We start from the raw sequence: 19,709 nt of genomic DNA, 5'->3' as shown, positions 1-19,709 counted from the left end.
AACCATAGCAAGTATAATACCTTTCCTTTATCTCACCAGAAATCCCCACAATTGCATATGCCGTTCTTAAAATGATGGAATCGACTTGCATCTCTCACTATTATCTCCCTATTTGTTATGAGTGCCATAAACTTTATTGCAGAATGGCAGTCAACACAAATTCTCAGATTTTTTGTAACTAGAATGGGCTTGGAGGGGCTGATATTAAGAAGTCCAAATGCAATGGCTATTTTTTCACTATGATATAGGAGAATCTGTTCTTTCTCCTCTTCTTCAACATCATGGAGAACAAAATTAGAATCTGCACTGTATCCCAGCCTTTTCATTTGCACTAGCAGCTCCTGTAATTTTTTATTTATGGATGCTGATTGTGGATGAGATTGATCCCCGCCAATAAATCCATGGATTACGCCAGAGACCTTAACCCAACTGCATCCTGGGCTTTTCTTGTAACCTTGATGCTGTTGTATTGTTCTGATTTGTGCTGCATCATCCCATCTCCCAACAGAGCTATAGATGTTTGACATAAGAACAAAGTTTCCTGTACTTTCAGGTCCCAGCTTCTGGATCCTCTTTGACACTTCTTCCCCCATTTCAATATTTCTGTGGGTCCTACATGCAGCAAGCAATGCACTCCATACACGAACATCAGGCTCGAATGGCATCCTTTGAATAAAGATGTATGCTTCATCCAAATTTCCTGCTCGGGCGAGAAGGTCCACCATGCAAATATAATGTGCCATTCTTGGAGTGATGCTGAACTCTTGGTTCATGGCATTAAACCAATATTTCCCTTCCTTGACAAGCCCTGAATGGCTGCAGGCAGATAAAACAGCAACAAAGGTCACATCATCTGGCTTCAAGCCTGAAACCTGAGACTCATGGAATAAAGAAAGTGCCTCTGTGCATTCCCCATGAATACCATAACCAATTATCATTGTATTCCATGAAACCACATCCCGTTTATGCATCCTATCAAAAACTTTCCTGCTGATATGAATCTTTCCACACTTTGAGTACATGTCAATAATGGCATTACAGATGGACGACTCTGACGTGAAGCCCCGAATGACTGAGTATCCATGGCAACAGGCCCCATGTTGTAGAGCAGCCAAATGTGAACAAGCTGGTAGAAGGGCCATCATGGTTGCCAAATCTGGTTCAAACCCAGACAACTGCATCTGGCGAAAAATAAGTAAAGCCTTCTCAGCATGGCCATTTTGCACACATCCTGACATGATACCACTATATGAAACTGTATCCTTTGAGGTCATTTCTGTTAAGAGTATTGAGATGCCACATGACAAGACACGTGCAACATATTAGAGTTTGTTAGAGAAATCAGTTAGAAGAAAACTGAGTCAGTTACATCTAATAAGAAGTAGTTAGAGCTCACTCACTATAAATACTAATGCACTGTAACAAACTAGTAAGTTCAGCTAATACATCTCATTTTCCAGAAAATTCTCCTCCTTCACTCTCTCTCTCTCTCTCTCTCTCTTGCTCTCTCTCTCTTCTTTCATTCTTGTTCTTCATCTTCAAGAGTCTGATACCTTCACATGGTATCAGAGCTCAACGATCCATGGAGAACACTGCGCCAACACCAAAAGCTCCAACGAGCTTCCTCAATCAGAACACGTTCGCTGCGTTTTCAGCCATTAAACTCAACGAGAACAACTACAAAGCATGGAAGAAACAAGCACTAGCGTGCATAAAGGTGAACAAGCTTCAAAGTCATCTTGATCCAAGGATGGTACCTGCTAGGTTTAGCTCAGAATCAGACAGACATGAAGGAATCGAAGCTCAAAGCTACACAGACTGGGAAGTGCAAGATCAGTGCCTTGTGGCTTGGTTAACAGCAACAATGGAGTCTAACTTTGTCAACCGTGTAATTGAGTACGATTATGCATACCAGATCTGGAATGTGTTGAGTGAATATTTTGAATCTAGAGTCAAATCGAGGATTAAGCAGCTCAAGACTCAGTTAAAGACACTCAAGAAGCACGGTTCTCCAGTCACCGAATACATGGCGAAGATCAATCAAGTTGCTGACGCACTTAGTGCACTTGGAGCTCCACTAACCAAAGACGAGTATATTGAAGCTGCACTGGGAGGGCTTGGCGAAGAATACAATGTTTTCATCACCGTGGCAACAGCAAGGATTGAAGAGACGTCAGAAAGCGAGTTTGAATCTCAGTTGCTCGCTCAAGAAGAATTAGTTGACAGATTTCGAAGGACGGAGCTAGGACCAGTTCAGGCAAACATTGCTCAAAGAGAAGATATTCCAGAAAGATTTCAAGGAAGAGGGTTCAACAACTATAGAGGAGGTTTTCGAGGCTCGAGAGGCAGAGGCTATTTCAGAGGCACAGGAAGGTCATCATGGTGGCAGGGCAGTAGGCCACAATGCCAACTTTGTGGGAAACTTGGCCATACAGCAGTGCAGTGTTTTCATAGGTTCAACCAAGACTTCATGAATCCACAAATGCAGCCCCTCAATGCAGCGCAACCACCTTCAGCAGCATTCCACAATGGAACAAGCTCTCAAAACTCTCAACAAAGATTTCAAGAAGTGAAAACTCAGCCTCCCGCACCACTCAATCCTCAAGCATTCCTTACATTGCCTTCAGCTCTCCCAGACACAGCTTGGTACCCTGATTCGGGTGCATCTCATCACATCACGTTTGACAAAAGGAACCTCATCACAGGATCTGATTATGATGGCACTGAACAAGTGTTTGGAGGTAATGGCCAAGGTATGGATATTGAACACATTGGAAGTTCATTCATGCATGCATCTTTATCTAACAAACCTTTCAAATTGCAAAACCTATTACATGTACCTAATATATCCAAAAATTTAGTGAGTGTAGCCAAATTTGCCTTAGACAATGGTGTGTTTTTTGAGTTTTGGCCTTATCTGTGTAATGTTAAATGTCAGATCTCCAAGAAAATCCTCCTTCAAGGATTGCTTAAAGAAGGACTTTACAAGTTTGAAGGGATCGAAATTGGCCCAAGAACAAAGTCTGTACCTGTTAATCCTACTTGTTTCAATGCAAATACTGTTGAAAACTCCCAAAATACATATGTTGAATCTGAAAATAAGCATGTGCAAGCCACTGCCAATGCGAGTTCAGCATTGAATAATAAAGAGAGAGCTGCTGCACCCTCTCACCTAGCCAAACTGAATTGTAATTCAACGGCAAATAAAGTTGTCACAAGTCCAATTTCAATTTGTAATTCTGCCTCTCAATTGTCTGTAAATACCTTAGTAAGTCCTATTTCAAATGCAGAAGCCCATGTCACTTGTAAAAGGGTTAGTGATACAAGCCAATTATGGCATAGAAAATTAGGACATCCATCTGATAAGGTGGTAACTCTAGTGATGAATCAATGTAATGCTTCAAGTTCTGATAATTCAATGAATAAAATTAGCTATGATCCTTCATTATGCAATGCTTGCTGTATTAGTAAAATTCACCAACTACCTCATCTTGAGTCTCATTCTAACTATGCACCTTTAGACCTTATATTTTCTGACATTTGGGGGCCAGCACCTTTATACAGCAGATCAGGTTGCAGGTATTATATCTGCTTTATTGATGCAAGCACAAGGTATACTTACACATACCTACTGAAGACCAAAAGCCAAGCATTTGAAGCATTTCAGCAATACAAGTCAGCAATCGAACTCAAGACTGGGCTAAAAATCAAAGCCTTACAAACAGACAACGGTGGAGAATACTTGTCCACACCATTCAAGCAGTTTTTGGTAACAAATGGCATTCAACACAGACTTACATGTCCCTATACCCATCAGCAAAATGGCTTAGTAGAAAGAAAACACATGCATATCACAGAAACCTCACTCACATTGCTAGCCCAAGCTAACCTTCCTTTAAACTTTTGGGATGAATCAACCCTCACTGCCACTTACCTCATTAATAGACTACCCACCCAAACTCTCAACAACAAAACACCTCTTGAAGCCCTCACCAACACAAAACCAGACTATAGTATCCTACAACCCTTTGGATGCACATGTTACCCACTTCTCAAACCTTACAATGCACACAAGTTTGATCATAGATCCCAAAAATCCATTTTCATAGGTTATGCCCCCAACCATAGAGGTTACAAATGCCTCCTGCCAAGTGGAAAAGAAATCATTTCAAGGAATGTCATCTTCAATGAGTATGAATTTCCTTATAACCAACTCTTTAGGAATCAACCAAGCCAATCCTTGCCTCACACCTCACCTTCCACCTTCATACCTTCCTTGTCAAATCTTCTACATCAAACCAACTTCAATTCCACTCCTAAACCCAACATTATCCAACCTCCAGCCACCATCTTGCCCAACCAGCCCACCCCATCTTCCTCATCAAGGTCATCACCAAGTCTTCCAGAACAACTTCTCACCTCAGCAACAAGCACTTCTAGTCATTACAATGTCTCAACCATCCATTCAACACCAGAATCTTCAATTCGAGGCAACACCTCCACTCCTACTGCAGCAGCACCCCAAGTGACACCAACCCCTTACCCCACATCTTCTCCCCAACCACACCATCATGCATTGCATACATTGAATGACACTTCCAATACGCTCAATTATATATCTGAACCATTATCTACTTCATCTTTTTCTTTGTCTATTAATCATGATTCTGATGTCACTGCTGCTAACTCTTTTTCTCTTGAAACTCCCTTAGCTGCAAATGTGCCTGAGCAAGCTCCGACTGAGATAGTTCCCCCTGCACTATCAGCAGCTACTACAAATCACCATCCCATGCAAACAAGGAGCAAGTCAGGCATCTTCAAGCCGAAAACTTATGCAGCAGTGCTCAAAGAGGCTGACATTGACCTCTCCCAATGCGTCCCTCAAACAGTTGAACAAGCACTGACCAGCGAGCATTGGAAGCGGGCAATGGAAGAAGAATATGAGGCCCTCATGAGGAATCACACTTGGACACTAGTGCCAAAGCCGCCCCCAAGCACAGCCCCTACCATTGGAAACAAGTGGGTCTTTCGAATCAAGAAGCATCCAAATGGTACAATTCAAAAGTACAAAGCACGGCTTGTGGCAAAGGGATTTCATCAAAAAGAGGGAATTAACTTTGATCAAGTGTTCAGCCCGGTGGTCAGACCTCCCACTGTTAGAGTCATGCTGAGTTTGGCATTAGCAAAAGGATGGAAGATCCGACAGTTCGACTTCAACAACGCCTTCTTAAATGGCGACCTTGAAGAAACTGTCTTCATGACTCAACCAGAAGGGTTCATCTCCACCCACACTCCTCACCATGTTTGCAAGCTCCAAAGATCATTATATGGGCTGAAACAGGCCCCCAGAGCCTGGTTCACCAAGCTGAAACTCACTCTCAACAAGTTTGGCTTCGACAACACCAGATCAGACACGTCACTCTTCACCAAATTCACACCTGCATCAGCGACTTATGTTCTCGTATACGTAGATGACATTCTAGTCACAGGAAATTCTCAAGCAGAAATCACAGCCTTAGTCAACCAGTTACATACAGTATTTTCACTAAAAGACTTGGGGGAAATGAACTACTTTTTGGGAATTGAGGCAGTAAGAAACAATGACCAAGTAATGACCCTATGCCAAACAAAGTATATCAAAGAACTCTTAGTTAAAGCAGGGATGCAAGAAGCCAAAGCAATGCCTACTCCAATGGCATCTAGTCTGAAACTCTCAGCGCAAGGAGGAGAATTGTTTCAAAATCCAGCACAATATAGATCAGTTGTTGGAGGACTCCAATATGCAACAATCACAAGGCCAGAGATCTCTTATGCAGTAAACAAAGTATCGCAATTCATGCACCAACCGTTAGACAGCCACTGGAAAGCGGTAAAGCGAATCCTCAGGTACTTAGCAGGGACACTTCAGCATGGATTAAGGTTCCAAAAGTCTGATGAGAGTAGAATCTATGCATTCACCGACTCAGATTGGGGAAGTGATGTAGACGACAGAAAGTCAACAAGTGGATTTTGTGTCTTTTATGGACCAAATCTTGTCTCTTGGTCCAGTCGAAAGCAACATGTAGTATCAAGAAGCTCCACCGAAGCTGAATATAGAGGGATAGCTGCTGGACTTGCTGAAGTCATTTGGTTGCAGAACTTGTTGAATGAAATGAGGATACCTTGTACCACCAAACCAAACCTATACTGTGATAGTCAGAGTGCTGTACTACTTTCAGCCAATCCAATCCTACACAACAAGAGCAAGCACTTTGAACTCAATCTCCACTTCGTTAGAGACTATGTGACCGGAAAGAAACTACATGTGATCCATATTCCAGCCCAAGAGCAGATAGCAGATTGCTTAACAAAACCTCTGTCAAGCCCTGCCTTCCAAAAGTTTAAATTGAGATTGAGAATTGCTGACAGAAGATGTAATGACAGCAGGACAATTGGAAGCCCAGACAACAGAGTTGATGTTAAGAGTTCAGAAAGCACAATAGACAAGAAGGAACAAAGCACAGGTTTCAGAAACTCAAGTAGCAGGATTGATGTTAAGAGTATTGAGATGCCACATGACAAGACACGTGCAACATATTAGAGTTTGTTAGAGAAATCAGTTAGAAGAAAACTGAGTCAGTTACATCTAATAAGAAGTAGTTAGAGCTCACTCACTATAAATACTAATGCACTGTAACAAACTAGTAAGTTCAGCTAATACATCTCATTTTCCAGAAAATTCTCCTCCTTCACTCTCTCTCTCTCTCTCTCTCTCTTGCTCTCTCTCTCTTCTTTCATTCTTGTTCTTCATCTTCAAGAGTCTGATACCTTCACAATTTCCTCAAGAAATCCGACTGCATCCTCCATCATCCCACACTTAGCATAAATTGATATGAGTGAGTTTCCTACCGTTGTATCTAAGTCCATCCCTGATTTAATCATGTAACAATGTAAGCTTTGCCCTTTGTTCAAATCAGTAAGCTTAGCACAAGCTCGAAGTATGCTTGCAAGAGTAACTGGTGTAGGGTTTAACTCATAAACATGTACCATCTCATCAAAAAGGGCCAATGCATTTGTCATGAAATCACAAGCAACATATCCTCCAATCATAGCACTCCAACATATCTCATTCTTTTGCTTCATCCGATCAAAAATCTTCCTGGCATAAGATAAATGATGGCATTTAGCATACATATCCAAAAGACCAGTTCCAACAACAACACTGTCACTGAACATTTTCCTTAAAGAGTAACCATGGATTGCCTTCCCCTGGCTTAATGCATTAGCTTGTCCAACTGTGGGTAGAACTGCTACAATAGTTGAAGAATTGGGAACTATTCCTGCTTGTTGCATTTGTACAAGTAACTCCATAGTTTCATTGTGAAGTGTATGCAGTGAAAACCCAGCAATGATGGCATTCCATGCCACAATATCCCTGCTGGACATACAATTAAATAAGGTTTGTGCTTGAAACAAATCTCCACATTTGGCATACATGTCAACCAAGGCTGTGCAAACATAAACGTCCATTTCGAGACCAAGTTGCTCGGCATGCTTGTGGATTTCTTGCCCAACTTGTATATCTTGCAGAGCCGAACAAGCTTTGAGAATAAAAGGGAAAGTGAATTTGTTGGGTGTCACCCCAAGTTGCAACATCTTATAGTACAAATCTATGGCTTGTTGAAAGGGTGCATTCCAGGCATAAGCTCTGATCATCATGTTCCAACAAACAACACTTGGGTTTGGAATTTTCTCAAACACTTGGCGGGCAAGTTCGACTTCATTACATTTAACATAGAGATGAGTAAGCTTGTCAAGGATAATGGAGAAATCTTTGATGTTAGAATTGTTCTTAATGATATGTTGATGTATAATCTTCCCTTGAGAAAGAGATTTGGATTGGATGCAGGATTCAAGTTGGGCCACGTACCAATGATTTGACTCAAACTCATCTCTCAACTGGAATCTATTAAAACATAATCCAGGAATTACCTTTTTAAAACCTGGAATCTTCAACTTGTCCCCTATAGAAACATGCTTGCCTTAAGAGGTTCACCATTATACAAAGAAACCACAAAGAGGAGTGGGGAAGGAGAGGAAGATTAAACAGACATAGACAAAAATAAGGTTATTTATTTATTTATTTTGGTTCTTAGTACAACACATTTGGAAAGTGTTTTTTGACTTTTTGACAGCTGACGCAATTAGATCCTGTTGAAGTCAGATTACAAAACTTTTCTAGAAAACAACTATCACAAAAAAAAGAAAGTAAAAATAAGAAAAGAGAATCTATCCATTTATAATTTATAATATGTAAAAGATTATAACAAATTATCAGGAAAACTTTTTACATTTTTTTGACAAAAGTCATTTACGAGAAGGTAAAGGAATAGTGTCTCTAAATTCCGGGATTTTTTTCTAATATAAATTACGAAAAATACTTATTTTTTTAAAATTTATTTTTGAGTTTTATTTATTGAAATGTGTTTTTTTTTATTTGGACAAGCGAACTCTATGAAAATTAACAATTTCGCTTTACTAACAGGCGATCGCCTTATATTAAATTGAGTTTGAAAAGTTAACAATAGTAAGTATTATTATTGTCTCTGGAGTACATAAGAGTACATGAATAAGTTGTATTTTATTTTTGGAAATAGTTAATTTTTTAATTTATAATTAAAAAAATCTTTGTTAAATATAGTTTATTATGGTGTATTTATGTATTTTTTGGAGACGATAATACGTATTTTATTGTTTTTTTTATATAATACAACAAAAAATTATAGTTCAATAATTAAAGAATCTATAAGAAATATAACCCGAATTAACAAATTTTAAATTTTTACCAAAATTGTGTGAGAGACAAAAAAAAATTATAAGAAAAATAAAAATTTATATCAAACAATCATAATTCTCCTTATCAAAAAATAATTATTTTTGTCGTCACTATTATAGTTTTTTGAATTTGATGGCAATTATTATCATCGTCTCCAAAAATACATAGGTACACTAAAATAAGTCATATCTAACAAAGATTTTTTAATTATAAATTAAAAAAAATTATTTTCCAAAAATAAAATACGATTTATTCTTGTGTACTCTAAGCCTAAGGATCAGAATAATTAATTGAGCGATTATTTAAAAAAATTTTCAAAAATATAAAATTAATTTAAAATTCAAATATCTAATTTAAAAATATTTTTTGTTTATCAATTTTTTAGAGAATCTTAAATAGAGACCAAAATTCCTATACAAGTATACAGCAAAGAAAAAACATAAGATTTTTGTAAAACCAATCTTTTAAGTTACCTATCATCACTGTTGATTATATCAACATTGTTTATAATCAATCTGATTAATTATGGTGTTCTAGATAATTAGAACACTTTTCAGTTTTTCATCTTCCTTTTTAAGCATAATATCTTTCTTTTAAGTTTTTTTTTATTTTTTTATATATCTTTCTCTAACCGACTCCTACATAATCAGTTTTGTCAAATCTTTTCAAGATAAAATTATAAAATTTAAAATTCAAGTAAAAATATCATTACGACTTTTTCTAATTAATTTAAATCAAATTTCATCTTAATAAATTTGATATAATATGATATGATTAAATTTAAATCAAGCAGAACATAATTAATAGGTAGTTCGCTTCCCTTAAAGGCTTAAATTATGTTCCACTCCTCTTTCTCTTCTTGAATATTTTCATTTTTGGCTTTCAAACAAGTAAGTCATGCTTGTCAGTGACACTAGCTTCATTGCTTGAGGTTTTTACTTGATCTCTGTTGCGCTTCTGTGTAGATGCAGTTGAGCCTGCCTTTGCAGTATTTTTGCTATGGTATCCTGCAACTTCTCTCTCTTCCAGGGGTTCCACTGATAACTCCATCCATATCTACAGAAGTATTCTCGTAATTCTCTTCGTCTTCAAGGGTTTTCTGCATAGCCTTTAATTGCTCCTGTTGCTTAGCAAAGAGTACTTGTATCTCCTCAGTAGTGGAATAAAATGCCCTTAGTTGTGTTTCCCTGCATGACATCAATGAGCTTCAGTGGCAAAATCAAAGCATAATGCGGGTGTAGATGTTGCCTCATAAAGTTAAAGTGCCGATCAGCATTTAATACAAACAGTGCAACGCTGCAGCATGTTAACCAACAGGGACTACTAAACAAAGCTGATTAACTTTAGCATGAATGACATATCCAACAGATGAATACCAGGATCCACAATTTTTACTGCAATGACATTGTTGAGTAGTCCATTCTAATAAATAAAACAAAAACTATTCAGCCGTGGTCCTACTTTTATTTAGGCTCAATTGCTCTGCTAATTGCTTTCATATTCTTGAAGATGTTTATACATCCTTTATTCTTCAAATTTTCAGGATAGCCAAAATCCATTCAGAATCTATGATAGTAATGTTCACATAACCATAATATACACACTGGTGATAATTCTAATTAAGAAGTCATAGAATTCTCGTTCCTACAGATTCATCCTTACATAATTTTCAAACTACAGTTGTCCAGTGATCATATTAAACAGAAACTTGTTCCTTACCGAAGCATAAGTCTTTCTCTGGCACCTCTTAACCTCCTCCTCTCAAAATCTAGATCCCGCATTGCGGCATTTATCTCAAGCTCAAGAATAGAAACTTTAGCCCATGCTTCTTCTCAAGCTGCTGCTAACAACAGCAACAAATAATTTCAGTTTCACATAAAGAAACTTTACCACCAAAAGAAAAGAAGTAAGAGCTAAAAAAAATAAATAACAGATAGAATAGAATAAGGGGGATATTGAATTAGAAAGCTAAAGCAACTTATTAATTAGAATTTATCAGTCTAGCAACATATAAATAAGATACTGTCATACTCTGAAGTCACATAGAAATAAGTCATTAACAGTAACAGCAATCGGTGGAAAGCAGACATCATTTAGACAAACACCTTTATACAAAAACATTCTTGGAACATGAAATTCCGATATCTACCTTTTCACTCTCAAGATCTTTGCTTAATCTTCTTGTTTCCTCTTCAAGTTCTTCTATTTTCTGCTCCATGAATTTACATTTTCGTTCAGCGAAATAGTAAACAAATCCAAAATATGAAAAGGGGACATAATACACACACAAAACCATATGATTACCTTTGTTTGATTTGCAGTGGTCAGTTTCTTCTCATGCAATTCAGTTTCCAACTGGCGAACCTTATTATCACACACAACCATCTTTTGCCTAGTATCCTCCTGCAACAAAATGGAAGGAAGGCACAAAGCTATTTATGAAATATACAAGTTGTCGCCCATTGTAGGCTAAACATAAGCAGAACCATACCAGTTTGGACCTCAAGGTTTCAACTAGCAAACACCTTTCTCTCTGACTCCTACAACATACAGAAAGAATGACAGCTTATAAGCTTCAAAAGTAAAGGGAGTACAGTTTCTTACTACTTTAGCGACAAAACCTTCAAACCTGAAGCTTATTATTGTTTCATGTAGTTCTCTTTTTCTTCTTAAGGCAGCATCAGTGTGTTGTCTTAATTCCTCTTGAGCCTCAATATTTTCGCTGAGTCCGCTCGTCATCTAATTGTTCCTTGAGTTCAGTTATATTTACTTTCTGACTGGAGGAGCAAGTGAGAGGGACTCAATTATCAAACATACAGCTAGCGTAACCAGGGTGGGGGCAAAAGGTTTAAACTAAGCATGGTACCAAAAGGTCCATCCTCCTCCAACAGTCAATACTAAAATTCATCCCCAGGATGTTACACACAAGAATATAGACACATGTACATAAGCACTAAATCATTCCACATTGCCAATTCTCATTGCAATATAAAAATCAGTCAATCAAGGATCAGTTCAAGCTCAAACTACATAAAAATGAACAACTTCACTCCTATGACACTTGCATCAAAGGACTAAAGTAGTGAAGAACTCAACAATCAAGAATTAAATAGCTCAGAATTATATAGATCATACCTGCTTATTATAGCATTTGCTTCAGCACATGACTGCATAGAAGCACTCAGCCTTTTATTGAGGTCTTCGATGGCATATTTCTGTTCAGCAGTTACTCTATTAACATCACCTAGTTCCTTGTATTTTAGATCTACACTTTGTTGTAATTCTTTTAATTGATCAAGGTAACATTTTGCAACAGACTTCTTGGCTGATTGTAATTCCTATAAAATGGATTGTGGATTAGGTAAGACATTGTAGACCATATATTGATATAACAAAGAACAACTTGAGATTGAACATTTTATTTTAAAATCTGCATGCAGAGTTTTAGGAGAGAACATAAATTGAAAATACATCAGCTACATACACTTTCATGACGATCAGCAGCAACACGGTTGTCATTACGCAAAGTATCAATTAATACCACCTGATTCTCCAACTGCTTCCTCAGCTCCTGCCAAGAATAAGATAGGATACAATTAACATGAGGAAAAAGAAGGGAAAGAAAGGAGGAGTTTACAGTGCTTAGGATATTGCATCCTTTTAAATTAACGTACTGTGTTTGATCTTTGAAGGCTTCGAAAATCATCAAGAGAAATGGGACCTTCGGGGGCACCAATGCCTAAGCCTTTCAATCTCTTGCTTTCAGAGGCACAACCCTCTATATATTCAAGATAAGAAAAAGTAAGACAGAAATTTTAAAAGCACCACAAACTCAAATAAAACAAGGATTTGAGTTACACACAAGAATATAGACACATGTACATAAGCACTAAAGTAGCACACCAACAGAACTCCTGGCTTAACTTTGATATCCAGATTTCCGTTGCTTATTTATTTTTGTAGCTTGTTTTCCCCTGATTTGACTATACTCTCATTAGCAATAAAGCACCGCCAAATGGATAGTATAATGGAAAATCTCTAAAGCTTCTACTGAAATGAATTTCACAAAGACCTGAAGTTTTAATGTATATCCGAGTATTCAACTTGACTGTATGTACCATGGTCTGTGCAGGAAGAAATTTTTGGCCCAGTTCTTCTTGTGATGGAGGTAGGTCTGTTTGTCACTCTCACCCTTGTTATAGTGAGAAAATAACAAAAATTCAATTCTTGTAAAAGTTTCCCTGATTCAAAGCAAATTGTGGATAATTGTTTCTAAACCAAATTTTGAACAACTTCACTCCTATGACACTTGCATCAACATTAAACACTAAAGAAGTGAAGAACTCAACAATCAAGAATTAAATAGCTCAGAATTATTATATAGATCATACCTACTTATTATAGCATTTGCTTCAGCATATGACTGCATAGAAGCACTCAGCCTTTCATTGAGGTCTTCGATGGCATGTTTCTGTTGAACATCGCCTAGTTCCTTGTTGTAATTCTTTTAATTGATCAAGTAACATTTTCGATTAGCAGCTGCATTATCTGGCATGGGGGAGGACAAAAGCACCTCTCGAAATACAAAAGAAAATGTAAAATCTGTATAAAAAGATACGAAATATTTTTTGAGGGAACCAAAAAACCTGAAATCCCATTTATTAAAGAAAAATTGATAACTGGAAAGCATTGATACCGTGCTGAGGAGGAGCAGCAAACGATATAATATCACCATTGACAACAGGACCATTCTTTTTTACAGAATCAACCATTCAATTAAATCAAATCAAAATAAAGAGGAGTAATCAATAGTTACAGAAAAAGAACAATTAAATGAAGAAAAGGTGCCAATCCTAATTAAAAGAACAATTAGACGAAAGATTTATGTTTTCCAAACAAATTCTTATTTTTTGTATCTTTCTCTAACAGATTCTTATGTGATCAGTTTGGTCAAATCTTTTCAAGATAAAATCTTAAAATTTAAAATTCAACTAAAGATATCATTATAGACTTGATTCTAATTAATTTAAATCAAATTTCAATTAGATATGATATGATATCATTGGATTTTAAATCAATCAGCACATAATTAAAGATATCATTATAGACTTGATTCTAATTAATTTAAATCAAATTTCAATTAGATATGATATGATATGATTAAATTTAAATCAATCAGAACATAATTAAATTGATAGTTCGCTTCCCTTAAATAAAGTTCTACTCCTCTTTCCCTTCTTGAATATTTTCATTCTTGGCTTTCAAACAATTAAGTCATCGTTGATCTTGATCACAATGGCTACAATGTCTAATGATGAGTTATTAGAGATATTGTCTTGGTTACCTGCAAAAGCAGTCCACAAACACAGATCTACTTCAAAACTCTTTTCAGAGCTTCCAGAAACTCCATACTTTGTAGCAAAACAAGCAGAAAACTCATTAAAGAAAAATCGTCCTTCATGCTTCTTCATTCAAAGAGATGACATTCTGAATCACAACGAGCACGTCGAGTTGCATCCTTTGCCGGGAGAGGAACTTTCCTCGGGCGTCCCTGAAAACATGCTAGGATTCATCGCGCGCTCGCGGCTCAAGATTCTAAGCTCAAGCAACGGTTTACTCCTCTGTCTTCATGGAATAGAATTATTTATCATCAATCCAGCAACTTGTTCCCTTTTAGACATTCCCCTCCCCAACCACTTGCAGCAGCGAAGGAATCTTCCTAGTGTCTCGATGACACTGGAATGCGACTCTGATGATTACAGGTTGATTCTTTTTGACAATGAAGAGTGGAGTTTACATTTTGATTGCCATGTTTATAGTCATAAACAAGGTGCTTGGAGCTTAAGGAAGAACCGTTTCTTTGCTGGATCTAGGAATTTGAAATTTGACAAGCCTGTGATTTGCAATGGCGCCATTCACTTCATCTCGGATTGCTACCGCTATCTTACTGAAGATAGCACTTATTTTAGGCCTTATATAATGTCTTATGAAATCAAGAACGGCGATGATGAAGATGAAAGCATTGAAACCAAGTTTTTAAGGGTTCCTAAAGAAGCAAGAAGGGGTTCTCATGATAACAGTTGTCATATGAATATTTTCAAATGGGGAGAAGTTGCTGGCTATCAAACTATTTGCTTAGTTAGATTGAGAAAGCGTGTGTTTACGGTTTGGATTCTAACAAACTATGAATCGAGTTCGTGGAGAAGGATCATGAAGGTGAGAGTGAAAGGAATGGGTTTAGTGGAACACAACCCTGTGATCAGAGGCTTTACCGTTTTGAATGGTGATCTTGTTTTTGCTACGGAAAAGAAGGTCTACACATATGGTTTAACTAGTGAGAAATATATGGTGCTCTCGGAAATTTGTGACCATGGGTGTGAATCTAGATTTGTTTGTTTTGTTCCTTATTCAGATACTCTTCGTCCATGTGGAATTGGTGCCAAAAGTTTGCGTCCTTATCTTCAATTAAGGAAACATGACCAAGCCGAAAAAGTTAGAATTAGACCCGTTAAATGACTTAATTAGGTTTACGTAATTAGAGGATGAATAAGACTCTGAATTTTATTTAATATCAAATATATTTAGATTATGAATTTTCTTTTGGCCCTGGTTGAATTTATCCCATAATACTTTTCTATGTTACATGCTGTAAAGGATAGGCGAATACGATTTATATATATATAGAAAATGTTGCAAAATTTGATATAACCATAATTCTGTGCTATTTCATTTTTAATGTGCCATTTTTGTTCAATTAGATTCAATACAATCTAAAGATACGTTATGCTCCTAACTCCTACCGCAAGAGTACCTTTCTTTCTTTTTTCTTTTTTCCTGCTTCATTGGATTTCCAATTTGATCCTGGAAAAGTGAAGGAGGCAAAAGGTTTTGGTATACCAATGGATCTCTACAACCACCGACTATTTCAATTAAATAATTTGCTTCTGCAGTAAAGGAAGCAGATAATCAAAGGTAACATAACAGAAGTTTTTTGTGTTGACGTTATTTATTATTTGAATTTTTCTATAATGTCTCCTACTTTTTCCTTGTCTCCATCTAATATACTCTTCTCTGTCTGAAACGCAGAGTTTAATATATGGTAATGCATGCAGTCAATGAAACCTAGTGCAAAGATGCAGTGGTTTCAAGCACCTTGTGAGTGCTTGGAAACAGCACACACTTCTTTCATTTTAGATGGGTAATTGCAATAGAATTTCTCATCTCAAGTTTAAAAAGTTATAGCATGCAAATTTCAGTTCCCACGCTGTAGTGAAAAACTTAAATTGATTAAATATATGTATATAAACACAATTCTAGCTCCATTGGTTTGGTTGATGCATGCTTTCATCTTTTTCATGAAACAAATGTTCTCTTTTCCAATTTGTCAGCATTAACACAAGTGTCACATTATGATTCTTATGGCAAAACTTGTCTACTTTTGTTCTATACAGGTTTCTCATTATCCAGAAGCTGAAATTCAATATGGCTTTTTTCTCTGGAATTGCTGAATCTATGACTGGGGCCCTTCATTCAAGTTTCATGATGAACCATCTCTGGTTTCCACTTTGGGTTCTTCTCTGCATTTGGCTTGGCTGCTGTCCACTGAAAGCCACTTGTATAGAGCTTTTCATTTGCTGCCTAACTTGATGGAGCTTTGTAGAATGTGAAAAGCTAGTTAGCTTTATGGGTCGTAAACAAGATAACTAATAGCAGCTGATGGTAACACCTGAAACTCATAAACAATGAATATCAAAAGACAAGAATGAAAAAAGCTTGACACACATGGGCTAAGATTCAAAACTCAACTTTCACAGCGAGGTTAACAATTCAAGACCAGAGTGATATTCAGTTATTAACTCTAATTTTTTGCTCAATTTTCCTAATTACTAATTCAATTAAATTTAATGTGCACCATAAGAGATCATACCTGCAATAAGCTGGGAATTAATCCAGCACAAAGTGCAGGAACACCTCCTTGTTCAACAATGAAGACACTGATATATATGAAGACACACTGACACAGATGTATATAAATACATGATAGTCTGTTTGGTTGTTAAGACACTGATAAAGAGCATAAACACATTTGTTACCAATTTTATCTCTAATAAGGAAGAAGTTGTTGGTATAAGTGGCGAGGTGAGGTTAGAAAGTGGAATTTTTAAAATTTTGAAGAGATAAAATTGTAATAAAAATTTATATCTCATGTCTAACATGTATGTCCTATACTCCTATGAAAATTTTGAGGTCTTGGGGACAAAAGCAAGAAAGTTATAAGAAAGGACAGATAAAAGTAACAGAATCTATATCTCGACTCACAGTGTCCATGAGCAAGCAGAGGCAACAAATCTCTCAAAATTTGTGGATTCTTGATGCCCCATCATCCTCATTAGTTTATTTCTGTAAGTATCATAGGCATAAAAATTTATAGCCTTAAAGGGTGCTGTCCGAAGAAGCCGCAATTGCCTGGATGTGCTCGAACTATGTACTCCAGCTTAAGCCTCTCAAGAGGTGCAACACAAACTGTGTATGATCTTCAAATCAAAATCATAATGCACAGGCAAAGAGAAACAGCAATTGGAAATGTATAGTAATATTAATACTACCCCACAAACTCTACCTTCCGACCTGAAGATTTCGAAACCTACCCTTCTTCTAAGATGAGATTGAGAAGGACATGTGCGCGTGTCTTCTTGTTAGGCAATTGAAATGAAATGAAACACTCCACTTTATGTCTTGCAGGTTGGTGGAACATGGTATCATGCTGCTTCGATTGATTATCTCAATAAACACGGTCGTTCTTAAAATTTTAATACAACTCACAGTAGGAAATTTTATCTCAAATAACATTTATAAGTTGTGAATTTAATCACACGCATATCACTGTACTAAGGAAAGGCCTTGTTTATTATCTGTATTCTTACATGGAGGGACTAATTGTAGCAATTTGTGCCCCTCATCAAGTGAAGTGAAGGTTTCCTCGACCAACATTTTTCCATTAAAGTAGTCATCAAGTAAATATTCTGTATTCTATGTAAGAGCAAGAAAGAATAATGCCAGGAAATATGGGGATAACTAATTTTCATCTTCATCTTGAAGCCTGCTTTTGCACTGCTTTCTATAAACATCACTTCTAACTCTCTCCTTCCTCTATAGAAACTTGCCTCCTGGTTAAGTATCAAAATTGCCTTATAAGATTTCTTACGGAAAAATCACATAGTTTTTTTTTTTTAAAATAAAAATCAAAACACCAAATTTAACAACTCATTGCTCACCTCTTATCAACAAGATCAGTTTTGTTTCCAACCAAGACAATAATAACATCAGTGCCGCGTTCTTGGCGAACCTCCTCAACCCACTTGCTAGTGTTCAAAAATGATTGCCTGTCTGCATCACAACAGGTTGGGAAAGTATTCAAATAATTATATATTGCTCTTCAATTATCTAAGAAAAAAATTAACTTTTTTATCAAAAAAATTCAATTTAAAAAAAAAAAGTGTTAGTATATGTGTTTAAGTGTTTAACACTAACTATAAGATCAAGTCAGCACTAACCAATAGTTGCATAAACTTTTCTATGTTGCTGTAAAGGATAGGCGAATACGATTTATATATATAAAAATGTTGCAAAAATTTATATAACCATAATTCTGTGCTATTTCATTTTTAATGTGTCATTTTTTGCTCTACATTAGCTATAATAGTTTAATTACATTCAACACAATCTAAAGACACCTTATGGAGAGAGAGGTAAATTAATTATACTATATAGTGTATTCCAATAAATATTATATTATTTAGAGATTGATTACATAATATAATATGTAAATTAATGTTAAATTTAAATTGTTTTGTATTACAAAATTTTTTGCAGAATATTTATTTGATAATTTGTATATAATTCTATATAATTATTCAACTAAAATATAATATAAATTAAAATATAATTTATTATTTTAAAAATTTAAATTCATTTATTTTTAAAAAATATATAGACCTTCTATATTAGAGTTGTACAAAATTACATCTTCCTTTGTTGCTTTTGTTTTTATACTTGTTTTAATTGTCATATTTTGTCTTTTCATATAGTGTTCTTTGGGTTGCAAATAATTAAAAAAAATAAATGAATGAGAATGAGAATGAGAAACACCAAAAATATAAGTTAGTTTTATAATTATGATATATTTGAATATACCTAGTAAAGAGATGTGTCATAAAAAAATGAATGAGAATGAAAAATACCAAAAATGTAAATATAAAATTATGAATTAATTTTATAATCATTATATATTTGAACGTATTTAATAAGAAAATGTGGCAAATTTAAACTTACTTGAAGAAATTTTTGCTAATGGGCATGAGAGATTAAGAAATAAAGATAGTAGAATCTTATGTAATATGTAGAAATAGACTAAATAATGTAGTAGTAAGAGTATTAATATGTTTAACTTGTAGAATTTCAATATTTGAAACTAAAATTTTTATAATTATTATTGTTATTATGAGAGAAGTTAATATATATTTATTGTATTTAATTTGTACTTTATGTTTTAATTGAATAATAATAGATAAGAATTTTTTTTATTTTTTAAAAAAAAAATATTAAAAAATGATTGGTTGATTTCCGAATTTTGCCAAATAAACAAAATTATTGACATGGCATAGTTAGAAAAAAAATATGGTTTAAACAGAATATAAAAGAACTTAAGTATCAACTTTTATATAATAAAAATAGATAGATAGATAGGTGAATGACACATAAAAATTTTAAGTTTCGTATACGATCACCATGTCATTCATTGTAACAATATAGAAAAAAACATTTATTTTAAAACTACATTTATACTATCATAAAGAATAGCATCTATATAATCAATCTAGTATTAATCTCATAA

General features: G+C 35.5%; 3 protein-coding genes, 1 long non-coding RNA gene and 1 pseudogene across 5 annotated transcripts; 2 read left to right on the top strand and 3 right to left on the bottom strand.

Moving 5' to 3' along the window:
* Nucleotides 1-32: 32 nt before the first annotated feature.
* Nucleotides 33-10,596, bottom strand: LOC110271578 (pentatricopeptide repeat-containing protein At3g16610-like). Its single transcript, XM_088484918.1, has 4 exons — nt 10,535-10,596; nt 9,830-10,002; nt 6,821-8,021; nt 33-1,278 (listed from the first exon to the last, which is right to left on the bottom strand). Exons 1-4 carry the CDS (start codon nt 10,594-10,596, stop codon nt 33-35), a joined length of 2,682 nt encoding a protein of 893 aa, XP_088341044.1.
* Nucleotides 1,456-3,317, top strand: LOC107638463 (retrovirus-related Pol polyprotein from transposon RE1). The gene is made up of 2 exons (XM_088485798.1): nt 1,456-2,753; nt 2,939-3,317. The coding sequence occupies exons 1-2, from the start codon at nt 1,583-1,585 to the stop codon at nt 2,971-2,973; spliced, it is 1,206 nt and encodes a 401-aa protein (XP_088341924.1). The 5' UTR covers nt 1,456-1,582; the 3' UTR covers nt 2,974-3,317.
* LOC107639786 (uncharacterized) lies at nt 9,620-13,608 on the bottom strand (annotated as a pseudogene). The gene is made up of 10 exons (XR_015881352.1): nt 13,211-13,608; nt 12,490-12,593; nt 12,300-12,386; nt 11,951-12,153; nt 11,445-11,592; nt 11,307-11,355; nt 11,120-11,218; nt 10,965-11,024; nt 10,535-10,655; nt 9,620-10,002 (listed from the first exon to the last, which is right to left on the bottom strand). The product of XR_015881352.1 is annotated as an uncharacterized LOC107639786 (transcript).
* Nucleotides 13,609-14,110: 502 nt separating this feature from the next.
* Nucleotides 14,111-15,331, top strand: LOC107637003 (F-box/kelch-repeat protein At3g06240-like). The gene has a single exon (XM_021122563.2). It carries the CDS (start codon nt 14,111-14,113, stop codon nt 15,329-15,331), a length of 1,221 nt encoding a protein of 406 aa, XP_020978222.2.
* An 833-nt stretch (nt 15,332-16,164) lies between these two features.
* LOC148569174 (uncharacterized) lies at nt 16,165-18,418 on the bottom strand. Its single transcript, XR_015881351.1, has 4 exons — nt 18,370-18,418; nt 18,091-18,202; nt 17,135-17,982; nt 16,165-16,541 (listed from the first exon to the last, which is right to left on the bottom strand). It is a non-coding gene; the product is annotated as an uncharacterized LOC148569174 (long non-coding RNA).
* Between the last annotated feature and the right edge of the window lie 1,291 nt (nt 18,419-19,709).

This window comes from Arachis ipaensis, chromosome B4 (genome assembly GCF_059453495.1).
Source record: "Arachis ipaensis isolate K30076 ecotype BB chromosome B4, ASM5945349v1, whole genome shotgun sequence".
NCBI classification, from domain to species: Eukaryota; Viridiplantae; Streptophyta; class Magnoliopsida; order Fabales; family Fabaceae; genus Arachis; species Arachis ipaensis.
Note: the sequence above shows the minus strand (reverse complement) of the source record. Positions and strands in the feature narration are given on the sequence as shown.